This window comes from Solea senegalensis, unplaced genomic scaffold (genome assembly GCF_019176455.1).
Source record: "Solea senegalensis isolate Sse05_10M unplaced genomic scaffold, IFAPA_SoseM_1 scf7180000015468, whole genome shotgun sequence".
NCBI classification, from domain to species: domain Eukaryota; kingdom Metazoa; phylum Chordata; class Actinopteri; order Pleuronectiformes; family Soleidae; genus Solea; species Solea senegalensis.
The window spans coordinates 69412-83701 of record NW_025321338.1 but is presented as its reverse complement, the minus strand read 5'-3'; the positions used below and the strand labels follow the sequence as shown (position 1 = coordinate 83701).

At 40.7% G+C, this 14290-nt stretch overlaps 1 protein-coding gene across 5 annotated transcripts; it reads left to right on the top strand.

Moving 5' to 3' along the window:
* Positions 1 to 822: 822 nt before the first annotated feature.
* Positions 823 to 8711, top strand: LOC122762288 (transmembrane protein 106B-like). Of its 5 annotated transcripts, none has more exons than XM_044017475.1 (8): positions 823 to 910; positions 1812 to 1993; positions 2384 to 2447; positions 4370 to 4523; positions 5346 to 5486; positions 5902 to 5945; positions 6262 to 6315; positions 7019 to 8711. In XM_044017475.1, the coding sequence occupies exons 2-8, from the start codon at positions 1813 to 1815 to the stop codon at positions 7137 to 7139; spliced, it is 759 nt and encodes a 252-aa protein (XP_043873410.1). In that variant the 5' UTR covers positions 823 to 910; position 1812; the 3' UTR covers positions 7140 to 8711. The 5 variants fall into 5 exon arrangements, with proteins under 5 accessions (XP_043873410.1, XP_043873412.1, XP_043873414.1 ...); XM_044017477.1 differs by lacking the exon at positions 823 to 910 and adding an exon at positions 917 to 1298; XM_044017479.1 differs by lacking the exon at positions 823 to 910 and adding an exon at positions 953 to 973.
* Positions 8712 to 14290: the final 5579 nt, after the last annotated feature.

Here is a 14290-nt window from a genome sequence, read left to right as displayed (position 1 = left end):
TAAAAATTCAGCAGCATATTATACTACGACTTTTTTTCTAATTTTGAACGACATGCTAACCTATGACTTTTTGTAAAAATTCAGCAGCATATTATACTACGACTTTTTTTCTAATTTTGAACGACATACTCATTATGACTTTTTTGTCAAAATTCGGACGATACGATACTTGTGCTGGTAAAAGAGTTACATTTGGGTGGATTGAACCTTTAATAACTTGAAGTATTTAGAGAAAGTGGTATTTTGGTGGAATCAACCTTAAAACACCAAGTTTTAAAGGAGAGAGAGAGAGAGAGGGAGAGAGAGATTCACACGTCCCTCCGTCTCCCATTCATGTGTATGTGGAAATTATATATGTGTGCTAGTGAGAACTCTGGGTTCTCACTAGAATGCATTGCAGCAGTAGGCACTAATAAACGCGTAGTATTACAATAGCTTGTGCTGCAATGCATTCTAGTGAGAAGAATGCATTGCAGCAGCAGGCACTAATAAACGCGTAGGATTACAATAGATGCTTGTGCTGCAATGCATTCTAGTGAGAACTCTGGGTTCTCACGAGAATGCATTGCAGCAGCAGGCACTAATAATAATAATGGAAATGAATAATTCAATAAATTTGTTTTTTTAAGATCATGATTTTGAAAATAATGATTTAATGGTAAAGTTGTTGTGTCTAATTATCTACATTAGGAGAACTTCTCTGTTTTGATAAGGATAAAGGAAATGTCTCCCTCTCAAATGTATTTTTATATTTCTTGTGTAAAAGGGTATTTATAGCCTCTTCCGGATGTACTGCCTTTACTTTGAAAGCTGTCACGGGAAGTTGTTGTGTGTGTGTGTGGAGGTGATGATGATGATGATGACATAGCTCAGCTCGGCTCTCGTGACAGCTAACGGCAGGACGTTGTGGGTCAGTAAATGAAGAGGTTCTTCAGATGTGTGTGTGTTTGTGAGTTAGATATCAAATCAAAGGGTAATGTCGTGTTGTCGCTAACGGAGCAGTATTTACTTACGCCATATGTTGTGTGTGTGTGCTACGTCACACTGTCTCCGCTGTGGTTAGTTTCGCTTTACTCACGCTACGTTAACTTTGTGTCAGCTGAGAAAACAAAGTGCGTAGTTCAGGCCTCTTATTGAGTCCGTGCTGTCGCCGCGACAAACGGAAGTGTACATTTGATCACACGTGCGCTCAGGCCTGTCGACATGGACATAGAACTTTCTCTGCACTTTGTTTTTCTTTTTTGTTATTAACAAGTTATCTGTAATATATGGACGCCCAGTTCTGCCAGAAAAAAGAGGTAAAACTTGATAATGAAAATATCATCAAAGTAAGTCGAAATTTTGAGATAAAAAGTCGAAGTTATGAGATAAAAAGTCGAAGTTATGAGAGAAAAGTCAAAGTTATGAGATAAAAAGTCGAATTATGAGGAAAAAATCAAATATTTGAGATAAAAAGTCGAAATTATGAGAAAAAAAATCAAACTTTTGAGATAAAAAGTCAAAATTATGAGGAAAAAGTCAAAATTATGAGATAAAAAATATGGACATATATAATGATATATGCCAAATCAGTATTTCTGTAAGGCTGGGTGATATGGCTTCTACATAATATCTGGATACTTGACTCAGTGACAGAGATTGAGTGGTTGACATAAAGACCGTGTGACAGTGAGATAGTGAGATAAAGCAGAGGTGAGTATTACTCAGGACTCTCCACTGAGATGCCAAACATCACTTCATTTTGACAATGTGAATTTAGTTTGAGTTGTGTTGCAGCTGCCTTGTATCTGACGTGTTCTCCTTGGCTTTAGGATGGGGGCGGTTTCCAGCAGATGTGATGCTGGTCACCAGCACAGTGGGAGTGACCAAAACAATGACCACACGCCAATAATTGAGGATGATGATGGAAGAAAGCAGAGCTCTAGTGGGGGACACCGCTCGGGAGAGACTGTTCCCTGTCCGACCTGCCAAGGCACCGGACGTATACCGAGAGGTATTGAAACATGTGTCGCGTCGCATATGATCAATTCTAACCCTTTTCCACTTTATTGTTTGTTTGTAATATGATAACATTTGCATAGTTTGATGTCAAAAACACTCTAATAGAACACTCAAATCGAGCTGGACGATGTTGGGAAAAATATTTTCATGGTATAATTTCTATATTATTAACTGTAGATATAAACCAAATAAATATTTCTGTAAGACCATACACTGTGAATACACTCTAAATAAAATATCTACTGTTTCTTAAAATACACTTATCACCTTTCATTTCAGATAACACCTGCTTTGTTTCTTTATTAATAAGACTACAATAACAATAATGCTGCTGCTGTGTTTTCACACTAACATGTAACACCATGATTTGTGTGTGTTTCAGGTCAGGAGAGTAAGCTGGTCGCTGTTATCCCCTGTAATGACCAGAGGCTGAGGCCCAGACACACGTAAGAAACAAAAGAATTCCATTCAATTCAATACATTTCACTGAAAAACATGGTTATCTTTTCCACGTTATTTTGCATTAGGAAAGCCTTTCTCCTTATCTTGAAATTGATGTTTTTTGTTGCTCTGTAAACGTCTCTCTCCACACACCAAAGTCCATAAAGAAAGTAAGTGATTTTTTGCCTCTACCAGAAAGTTTAAAAGTGTTATCTTGTGATTAGAGCGTTTGGAATTTACATAAGTCAAACTAAGTTACCAAATGAGGCAGCAGTAGACATTACATTACATGTCATTTAGCAGACACTTTTATCCAAAGCAACTTACAATAATTTAAACATTTGGGTACAAATAAGAGCTAGAAGTAAATAAGAGCTTCAAGTAAGCCAAACTATGAAGTGCTAGTCATAAGTGCGATGTATAAGTTGTTTTTGTTTTGTTTTGGTTTTTTTGTCGTCGTCTTAGTCGAGGTAGAGTCGGGAAGAAATGTGTTTTTAGTCGGCGGCGGAAGATGTGGAGGCTTTCAGCTGTCCGGATGTCGATGGGGAGATCGTTCCACCATTTGGGAGCGAGGACAGTGAACAGTCTCGAGTTCTGCGAATGCCTCTGCGATCCTCTCAGTGAGGGGGCAGCGAGCCGGTTTACTGATGCAGAGCGGAGTGGGCGGGCTGGGGTGTAGGTTTTGATCATGTCCTGGATGTAGGCTGGACCGGATCCGTTTGTAGCATGGAACGCAAGCACTAGAGTCTTGAGCGGATGCGAGCAGCTACAGGAAGTCAGTGAAGGGAGTGGAGGAGCGGTGTAGTGTGGGAGAACTTTTGTAAGTTGAAGACCAGTCGAGGTGCTGCATTCTGGATGAGTTGCAGAGGTCGTATGGCACACACAGGGAGACCAGCCAGGAGGGAGGTGCAGTCGTCCAAGTGTGAGATGACAAGAGCCTGGACCAGGACCTGTGCCGCCTTCTGGGTTAGAAGAGGCCGCATCCTTCTGATGTTGTGCAACATGTATCTGCAAGATGGAGCTGTTGCAGCAATGTTGGCAGTGAGGGAGAGATGGTCGTCAAGTGTCACACCCAGGTTCCTTGCGGTATGAGAAGGAGTTACCACAGAGTTGTCGAGGGTGATGGTTAGATCTGTGGTGGGAGAGCCCTTTCCTGGGAGAATAAGAAATTCAGTCTTGTCAAGATTGAGTTTCAGGTGATGGTCAGACATCCACTGAGAGATGTCGGTCAGACAAGCGGTGATCCGTTCTGCTACCTGTGTGTCGGAGCTGGGAAAAGAGAGAATGAGTTGGGTGTCATCGGCGTAGCTGTGATAGGAGAAACCATGAGAGAGAATAACTAAACCAAGAGAGTTGGTGTATAGAGAGAAGAGGAGAGGGCCCAAGACAGAACCCTGAGGGACCCCAGTAGCTAGAGGACAGGGTTCCGACACGGATCCTCTCCAGGTTACTCTGTATGTTCGGTTTTGAAGATAGGACGAGAGTAGGGTAAGTGCAGAGCCTGAGACACCTAGTTCTTGAAGGGAGGAAGTAAGGATCTGGTGGTTAACTGTGTCAAACGCTGCAGAAAGGTCCAAGAGGATGAGCACAGAGGAGAGAGAGGCAGCCCTGACTCAGTGACAGCAAGAAGTGCAGTTTCAGTCGAGTGACCTGCTTTAAAACCAGACTGAAGTGGTTCAAGAAGGTTGTTCCGGTGAAGGTAGGAGTGGAGTTGATTAAAGATAGCACGCTCCAGAGTTTTGGAGAGAAAAGGAAGAAGAGAGACCAGTCGCTCCTGTAACTCCCACCACCTACTTGTGAGCCTTTTGTTCATCTCACAGATTGTGTACTATGCTGATTATTTATTATTATCTGATACAACCACAAATTATTCCTTTAACTGAAAAATCAAACCCTCACACTTTCTCTCTCTCTGTCACTGTCCCAGGAAGCTGTATGTAGCTGTGTCTGTTGGCGTGTGCCTGGTAATTAGCACTCTGGTGTTGTTCTTCCTATTCCCTCGCTCCGTCCTCTTGTCTCCTGTCGCAGTGAAGTCGTCTCTTGTTTACTTCCCAGACAAGTACGTCCTCATCGACATTACGGTGGGTAACCAAAATTATAACCAAAAATACCTCCAGCCAATTCAATTCAATTTTATTTGTATAGCGCCAAATCATAACATACATTATCTCAAGGCACTGTACATAGACAACATCAAAGAGAGCAGAGAACCCCAACAGTTCACACAGTGAGCAAAGACTAGGCATCAGTGGAGAGAAAAAACTCCCTCTTAACAGGAAGAAATCTCTGACAGAACCAGGCTCATCTAATCTAATCTAGATGTAACAAAAGCATTTTACATTACATGGAACACAAACTAGTTTTTCAGCATCCTGTAAGGACAGAATGTTCCGCAGGTGGAAATTAGTTTTATGTGTGAATCAAATGACATTTCCTGGTCAAAAGTAACTCCAAGGTTCCTTACAGTGGAACTGGAAGCCAGGGTGATGTCATCTAAAGTGATAATGTGATCAGAAAGTTTTTCTCTGAGGTGTTTAGGGCCGAGTATAAAAGTTTAAAAGTAGAAAGTTACAGGTCATCCAGGACTTAATGTCTCTGAGACATTCCTGGAGTTGAACAACCTGATTTATTTCATCCGGCCTCATTGATAAATATAGCTGTGTGTCATCTGCATAACAATGAAAGTGTATGTTATGCTTTCTAATAATGTTCCCTAGAGGAAGCATATATAAGGTAAAAAGTATAGGCCCAAGCACTGAGCCTTGTGGAACTCCACAATTAACTGTTGTTTATAGTGAGGCTTTATCATTAACATGAACAAACTGGAATCTATCAGATAAGTATGATTAATTAATCTATTCATTCCTTTTATTCATCCAGAATTCTTGTTCTCCCCCTTCCAGAACGTGTTGAACATCACCAACAACAACTATGCACCAGTGCAGGCCTATAACCTGTCAGTGCAGGCCCTCAACTTTGAGACGGTGGTGGGAACGGTGTCTATTAAGAACGTCACCTCTGTCCGGCCTCGGTCCGTCACAACGGTGAGACACTCGTACCAGAAATCACAACAACATTAAGAGATAACACAACGACATTAAGCGATAACACAACGACATTAAGAGATAACACAACGACATTAAGAGTTAACACAACGTCATTAAGAGCAATCACAATGACATTAAGAGAAATCACAACGACATTAAGAGATAACACAACGACATTAGGAGAAATCACAATGACATTAAGAGGTAACACAACGATATTAAGAGATAACACAACGACATTAAGAGAAATCGCAACGACATTAGAAGAAATCACAACGACATTAAGAGATAACACAACAGCATTAAGAGAAATCACAGCAACAGTAAGAGAAATCATCTCTTAATGTCGTTGGGATTATTATCTCAGGAAGTTGGTGCTTAGTGTTGTCTCCTCCTCTTTTTCTCCTCACAGTATTCCTTCTTGATCCCCGTCAACCTGACAGACCCTAATCTGAAGTGAGTCTGCATTATTATTATACAACTTAATGAAAGCTAACAGCTACATGTGAGCCTGGCCTACGATAAACAATCAGCTCCACTTTTATATTATTGATGTGTATTTCTTCTCACTTCTCTGAGGTTCAGCTTTTTAGCTCCACTGAGTATTAACTGCCACACACACACACATACACACAGGACCTGTTAGACTAGCTAACCTGGCAGCTAACAAGTTAGCCTTGCCTTCCTGCTCAATCACATGTTTATCTTTGTTGTCATTGTTGCTGCTGCTGGTCTCCACCTCAGCTGTTCACTGCCCTTTTCTACTCTCTAGTAACTACTGCAAGAAAGTGTCTCTACCTGTCCACATCCTGTATCTGCACCTGCAGTAAGTACCGTTGTTCCACATGTTTCTTATCTTCACATACACACACAGACATTTGTGAAACTGGGCAAAAGATGACATGTTTGACTATTACAGAGATTGCAGTGCTGTCATGTTCTTCAGGCAGTGATGGTGTCATTTGATTAGTTTAGACAACTGTCGTAAGCCAATGATACCAGTGAACTCTGGTCCTCTGACCAGGTACATACAGGTACCTATGTTACAGCATTTTTTAGAGATGAAAAATAAACCCCTGCTTTAGTTTGTGTAGCTTGTGTTTTTCTGTGTGAGGATGAGATGACTTCAATAACAGGGTAATAACACAGCAAGTTCAAACGCTCTAGATATAGATGACAAGCAAAGTCTTTCCACCTGCTCGTCCAACATTGACAGGACCAGGTCATCATCAGTTCTCAGCTAACAGAATGGCCCATGTCAAACTCGGGGTACATGAGGTTGCCATGAGTTGGAAATCCAAATTTCGGTAGTGTTCCCATGTAAGGATGAAAATGGCATGTGACATTAGTCAATAGAGAAATATCGGTATCAGAGGAGTTGTTGATCAGTCCGTTTAAAAGTGTTTCCTAAAGTGACAAAAACAGAGCAGCAGTGGACCAGCGACAGTCTTTAAAGTCAGAGCCTGTTGTAGAGTTATTTATTGTCACTATAGTTTCATCATGATGTTTTTGTGCTCGCTGTGCTGCAGGATGTCTATGACCATTTACTACCTGGCTCACTATGAGCAGCTCTCCCTGGAAACATACGAGTTCATCGACTGTGGAGCCAACAGCACCACACCCCATCAGATGCAAACCCCGCCTCCATGAAGGACGGACACACATGAAGAAACACAGTGGACGGACATATCGTTTTTTGTTCATCTCATTAATAGGATATGATAACTTCATCTAGGATTGAAGAGGCCTGGAATATGAGCTGGTGATGGTGTTCTAATCTCTAGCACATGTTTCCAGTCCAGACTGATGAGTAAACTGCTGCACAGACCCTGGTGTGGACCAAAGGAGCTGGACTCTGTGGCCTGAGAGCACACAGACCCAAATAAGTATTTAGATCATTTTTAAATTTTCTAACGTTATTTTTAAATAACTAAAACAAGCTGTGGGGTTTTTCAGCTTCTTAAATGTAAATATTTTCTGGTTTCTTTCAAAAAAGAAATTAATTGACAGAACTAGACATTTGAGAACATCGTCATTTTCATGTTTGCGAAACAACAATCAACATTTCAATCAACTAATCAGTTAATCGATTATGAAAATAAGTGTTAGTCACAGGCCCATTAGCACAAAATCAATGAACTGTGTGAAGTTGGATTTCTTTTACAGATGTTATTATTTACAGATGTGTAATTATTGAAGACTGCACAAAACAACACAGTTGTACCAAGAAGGATGGAAACACTCTTTTTCTCTCTGGCGCCTCGTTTCAAAACATGCTCTGTGGCCTCATTTAGAAAACTGTAGGTATGAAAATTAACGTACGAACGTAAGAAACGTAGGAGGATTTGCTCACGCAATAAAAATAACGCACGCGCGTCACACACCAGTTTCCATCTATAAATCACAACCATCTCGTAATGAGGGCTTCAGGTAACGCCCATCATGGACCACAGTCATAAAAACGCCTTAGATTAATATTCATGATCGGAAATGAGAGAAGAGGACGTTCACACATCAGATGATGAGAATGATGAAGGTCGATGTTGCTGCTGCACAACGCTCCTCTGCACTCTGTGTTTGTCGCTTGTAAAGTTAGTGAATGGTTCCAGGGGTTGGACGTTGTAAGAGTGCTGCATGTCACTTTGTATTTGTACGTACAGTAATCACAGGTTATAGAAGTCACAATCATTCTTCATCACTGACCTGCAGATCTGACTGTTTCTCTGAAGCTTCCGTGTGTCTGGTCCTCAAGAAGAGAGATTACATTTCTTTCTATTCTCTCTTCATCTGATTGAATCAGATCGACTTCACTTGTGGAAATTAAACAGTCTGTAAATGACAGACTGGTCTGCACAATTCTAATTATTATGATAATGATGATGCATTAGTGAATGAATTCACTCTGATTAATGTCCATCATTTGGTTCAGAAGAAAAAGGGAATTCCTCATCCTACATAACCTCAGGTATTAAAAACAAATGTTGACAGCATTAGATGTGTTACAGATAATCAGAGCTCAGACACATTTTAAGTGAGTAATGAATAAACTTGATGTGTTTACTATAGTCACAAATATCACACACTAACGCAGCATGTAGGTCTGCTTCTCTGTAGGAGGACAGTGCTGGTTCCTCCTTCACCACTGCTGGGTGTACTGCAATGACTGCAAGACAAACACGATGTAATCAGCTCAAAATACTTCAAATAAAAATCTTAACTGTGCTCATACCTACAGAGGATCGATTGGGGGCCTTGACTTTGTGATGGTCAGCTGCCTTCAGGTCACCTTTGCAGTGGGGACACTGATTTTCAGCTAAAAATGAGAGAAGATTTTTTTATCATCACTTTCTGTCCCCCATTTTCCTTTCACCCCAACCGGTCGAGGCAGATGCTGCACATCTCTGAGCCTGGTTCTGTCACAGATTTCTTCTACTGTTAAGAGGGAGTTTTTTCTCTCCACTGCCCCCTAGTGTGAACTGTTGGGATTCTCTGCTCTCCTTGATGTTGTCTATGTACAGAGACCTGAGATAATGTATGTTATGAGTTGGCGCTATACAAATAATTTAATTTATATCTACAAATACTGATATCAGTCATTTTAGACCTTTTATACCATGTAGCAACTGATAACGTAATGACTGCCAATAGCGTAATAACAGCTAATAACCCATAATTTAAATGTAATAAAATCAATAACGTAATAAATTGACAATAATGTAATAAAGTTGTTGAGCCAATAACGTAATAACTTATTACGTTATTGGCCTTGCATTAAAAAAATCCTTTGATAATATAATAACTGAGGTATCACTTTATTTTATTTTCAATTTCTGGTGAGAAAGTGTCACACTTAGCCTTAATATTGCATCTTGCAACAGATGTTTAAAGAGGCCATATGCCAATGAAGTGCCAATGAACGCTGTGTTGTGTGTGTATCTGCGTCATGACCTCGTCTATGAAGCCCTAAAAGTCCATAACAATCACTTCATCCACTGCTGAGAGCGCAGGGTTTGATTGTTTTCCTGACCTCTACAAAGCGAAACAGCACTTCCGTTGACTAGTTACGTCACTGGTGAATCTCACCACTCCTAAAACAAACAGCAGCGCCTCCTGGTCCGGGCACATCCGGTGACGTACTTTCAACCGTAGAAGAAGAAGAACTACTCTTGTTGAGAAGATGTCGAAAAAAGGTTCAGCGAGTGTTTGCTCTGTTCCGGGTTGTGATAAACAAGTGAATATCTTTCATATTTGAGGGGAATAACCCTGCTACATTTCCCAAATACCTCCATGTATGCGCTAACCACTTCACGGAGGATTGTTACACAAACTTTGGGCAATTTAAAGCAGGACAGAGCACCAAACTTCACCTAAAGGAAGGAGCAGTGCCAACGATACTTATATTACAATATTTACAAACCGTAAAACTGTCTTTGTGTGCTTGTTCTGTTGTTTAGCATTAGCAATAGTCGGCTACAGGCTAAGCTACACACGTTCACTGTTTCATTTGCATGTTTACGTGTTTATCATCTCGGTGACCACAACGTTATTCACTGCCAGAACACTAGGGGCTGCGGGAATGAGTCGTTAACTGACCAATGACAGCACTGCGCTCTCCATTGGTCTCAGTTGCCCTTTTTGGAGGCACATGTCGGGCTACAGAGAGCCCTCAGTAAAACCCCTTTGAGGCATTTTGAGATTCCAAAAAGGTTTCATTCAAAATTAAAAATGTTTTTCCATGAAAAAACGTGTTGAATTCATTTGACAATGAAAGATCGTCACTAAGACATGATTTCATGTTTATTTGACTATGACTTCCACTATTTTATGAGCAAACTACACAAAAAACTACACTTCAAAAACCTCTGGAATGACATGAAGTTGAAAGTATCTTTATCGAATTCACAGATTTCTTTAATTCAAGAACCGCGTGGTTGTGCATATGTGGGTGAATGAGTGCATTAAATCAATTTAGGAGCAGCATATCTGGAGCATATGCATCAGACAAACATCAGCTTCGTTATTACATTTTCAGCCAAATCTGCAAGAAATGTACTGTTGCTTTGTAGATCAGACTGGCTCTAACACGGTTTTGGCCGATTCAACAATCCCAGAGTAAAAGTAAAGCTTTGCTCTCTGAAGCCCGACGTGTGCCTCCAAAATGTTATCATCCGTCGAGGCAACTGAGACCAATGGAGACCGCGGTGCTGTCATTGGTCAGTTAACGACTCATTCCGGCAGCACTAGTGTTCTGGCGGTGAATTGCAATATCATACTGAAAACTGCAACGTACTACCCCGTCAAAGTGTCTGTATGGTCACAGAGTTGGATACACAGAGAGTACTATAACGGAACTCTTACGAGTGACAGATAAATCCAAATTGACTCTTAATTGCTCCTTTAGGCCTCCTGTGGAGGGGGGTTTGAGGGCGGAGGGGTATCTTTAAGGTCAGATATTTAAGCATCTGTTGCAAGTTGCACTATTAAGGCTAAGTGTGACACTTTCTCTCCAGAAATTGAAAATAAAATAAAGTGATACCTCAGTTATTACATTATTGGCTCAGTTATTACATTATCAATTACGCATAATCAAGCGTGTGATTTATAGGATTTTTGGATTGTATGGGATTTTACATGTTTATCTGTCCGATAAACAGTCAGCTACACGAGAACATTAAGAATATAAATGTATAACAATAATAATAACATGAAATAAAACAGTGATATATTCTATATATTAGTAATAGTAATCCATGTTAAATGAATAATACCTGTTTGCGCTTGTGTTGCAGTTGCACTGCAGGTGTCAGGTCGCCCGTCCACAGGCTGAGAAGACAGCAGATACACAGGAAGCAGTTCAACTACTACAAATACTTATATATTATATATTTAGTTCACTCTGTAGGTTACATTCGACTTTTCTTCATCTCAAGTTCACGTTTTCTAGTATAAATATACTTTCTTATTTTCTTTTATTCTTGTTCCAGTTGTTCTTTTCTATAATCCCATCAGAAAAAAACAACTTGTTTCAGATATCTGAGCTTCAGCCTCGTGTCCCTGTGACCTAGTAACACCAGTGTCCTGTTGCACTGGTTGTAATCAGTTAAGTGTCTCACACAAGTCATGTATTAGCCAAGGAATGCCTAATGAACAACATAATCTGTTTCCTCTCTGAGGGCCAAAACTGAAACCTTGTAGTAGATCAAAGGGTCAAAAGTTCTGTTTTATCTAAATGCAAGGAACGTCCGTCCGTCCGTCCGTCCGTTTGCTTGGCAGGAGACTCGGGGGCACTCGTGTGTGCAGCACAGACTTTGACAGATAATAGAAGAGATATTGGTGCAGTTCTGTTATTGATGAATAATTCCTATTAACCTTTAAGCATAATTTCAGCATACATCAAGTGACTTTTGCACCATCTTTCTAAACTCCTGACTTTTTAATACTTTTACTTAACCCGAGTACATTTTATATCAGAAAATGACTTTGGACACTGAAGTACAGTAAATGCCAGTAATATTATAAACAGTCACTTCAACTCCCACCAACAGTCATTTTCTGGTAAGATACTTTTACTCAAGTAACCCTTTAAGGTATTTTATACAAGACTGCTTCTACTATGATACATGCAACACCAACAAAGGCATCAACTGATCAGAGCAGCAAAAAAAACACAAAGAGAGACAATAAGACATTGTCTCAGGAGCTCAGGACAGAGATGTCAGTATTTAACACCTTTAACTCCGGTATTTAAGAGACACACTGGGTTTTTGTCTGGTTGCCAATGCGTCCTGGAAATCAGCAACACGATACAAGCTGTCAGATTGAAGCAGGAAACAGGTTTGGCCTCCTGCTGAGGTGTCACATGTCCCTGCTCAGTTTTCAATCAGCCTCTGCTCAGTGTTCAATGTCTGTTTATTCTGAATCTAGAACGATTTCAAAGATCCAGTGGGTGAGAAATCCTGATACAACGTCTTCTGCTCACATTCATAAACCAAAATGTCTTTTTTGTTTGTGTAGAAATCATCCTTGAAAAAACACCAAATGCATAATCTGGCTGTTTTATCCATTTGAGCTTCTGTAGAAACATGAGGGCATAAAATGGCCTCTGTTTCCTTAAAATAGAAAATGTCTTATTACACAAATGCACTCAGTGGGAGTATGTTCAAGTTCTTCTTATAAACCTGTTAAATCAGTGTCAAAGTGTGGGCTGTGGCCCCCTGGTGGCTCATGGATGTATTGCATCAGTAAAATGTGTCACTGCAATGTGGGAGAAATGGAACTGAGAGTGCAGTTTATCTGTGTGACAGTTCCAGCCAGTCAGGGAGTGAGCGGTTCACAAAGCACAAACACAAACAACATGTTCATATATACTGTATATATATATATATATATATATATATATACAGTATATCACCCAACTTAAAAATGCCTAGATTTTATTATTTGAGGCTTTTGTTCAGTGGTTAAAATGTGTTTTTCATTCAATATCTATTCTCTGAATGTCTTCATTCTTCTCTTTGTCACGTGTCCACCGGTGACACAGCAAAGATGGCGGACAATGTTTACATTCTGGGACTGAGGTCCCGCCCCCTACAAGCAGGTCTAAAAAGTGCAGAATCAGCATTGCAGTTTCAAGCCTCAGACCAAGTGACTGAGTGTCACTGGTGGACACGTAACAGACAAGAATGAAGACATTTGTCCACTCAGAGGAAACTGAGGTTGTGAAAATACTAGTAATACAAAGCTAAATGCTAATGGATGAAGTATTCCTTTCATACTAGAATGAATGTAAATGTAATGTTATTTTCCTCCGTCACAACCTGCCACACAACCACCTTAATAAGTCTCACTGATGATGTATGGACATCATATCACACCTGTCTTCACCTGTTGTTTGATTTGTGCCATCCTGCGGTCCAGAGCGCTCTGACGACGTCTGGCCTCCCAGTGCATCGCAGACATGATGAATCGCCAGGAGCTGGAGGACACATGAACACATGAACACATGAACACACACGTTTGAGGACTTCAGTCCAGTATTGCTCCTGAACCTGCTGAGCCTGACCCTGGCAGCTCAGGTCTTTGACTCTCACTCAGGTCAAGTCAGCAAGCATCAACATGACTTTGTTACTGAGGTTTCTGAGAAGAGAAGAGAATCACTTTGTGGTTCCACTGTGGAGAAACTGTGTTACAGCAGTGCACGGTGATGTGATGTGAGGTGTAATAAGAGGTCGTTCACTCACCTGTGAGCTGCAGCAGCCTCAGCGAGGACTGACAGCAGCTCAGGTGAGGCTCAGGTGGGGTGTCTCCTCCTCTGACCTTGTTAGGTCGAGTCTCCAGGCAACCAAACTCTCTCCTGGGCTGAAACGCACACAACGCTCAAGTGTTCTTTTAGATTCAGACTGAGACCCAAATATGTGAATAACTCCTATATGTTAGTAAGAAGAATTAGATTAGATATGCTGAATGAACTAACACTGCATAATTAGTTATTTTTGTGTGATTATCACTTACACAATGTCATATTTGGCTAAATGCTCCCGTTTGAGACATGTCCTGTGCTCTTGGGAGCCCCCCTGTGGCCACAGCAGCTCCACACACTCAGTTCTTTGCATAACCAATCGTGTCAAAACCAATGGTGGACCACAAACTCTCTTGGAGGGAGTCTGTTGTGAGCGATTGTTTATAATTCAGTTATCTGTAAGTGTGGTTCCACACATGTCGAGTATAAATGCAGGGTTTAGTTTGTGTGGTTCTTTGTGTCGTTGAATTATAATCCCAGAGTGTTTTCATGTAAAATACTA

What these genes read in the sequence shown, in the direction of transcription:
- LOC122762288 (XM_044017475.1), top strand. Translation starts at nt 1,813, where the DNA reads ATGGGGGCGGTTTCCAGCAGATGTGATGCTGGTCACCAGCACAGTGGG. An exon ending in CACCGGACGTATACCGAGAG is followed by an intron (nt 1,994 to 2,383) that starts GTATTGAAACAT and finishes TGTGTGTTTCAG; the next exon opens with GTCAGGAGAGTAAGCTGGTC. An exon ending in GGCCTCGGTCCGTCACAACG is followed by an intron (nt 5,487 to 5,901) that starts GTGAGACACTCG and finishes TTCTCCTCACAG; the next exon opens with TATTCCTTCTTGATCCCCGT.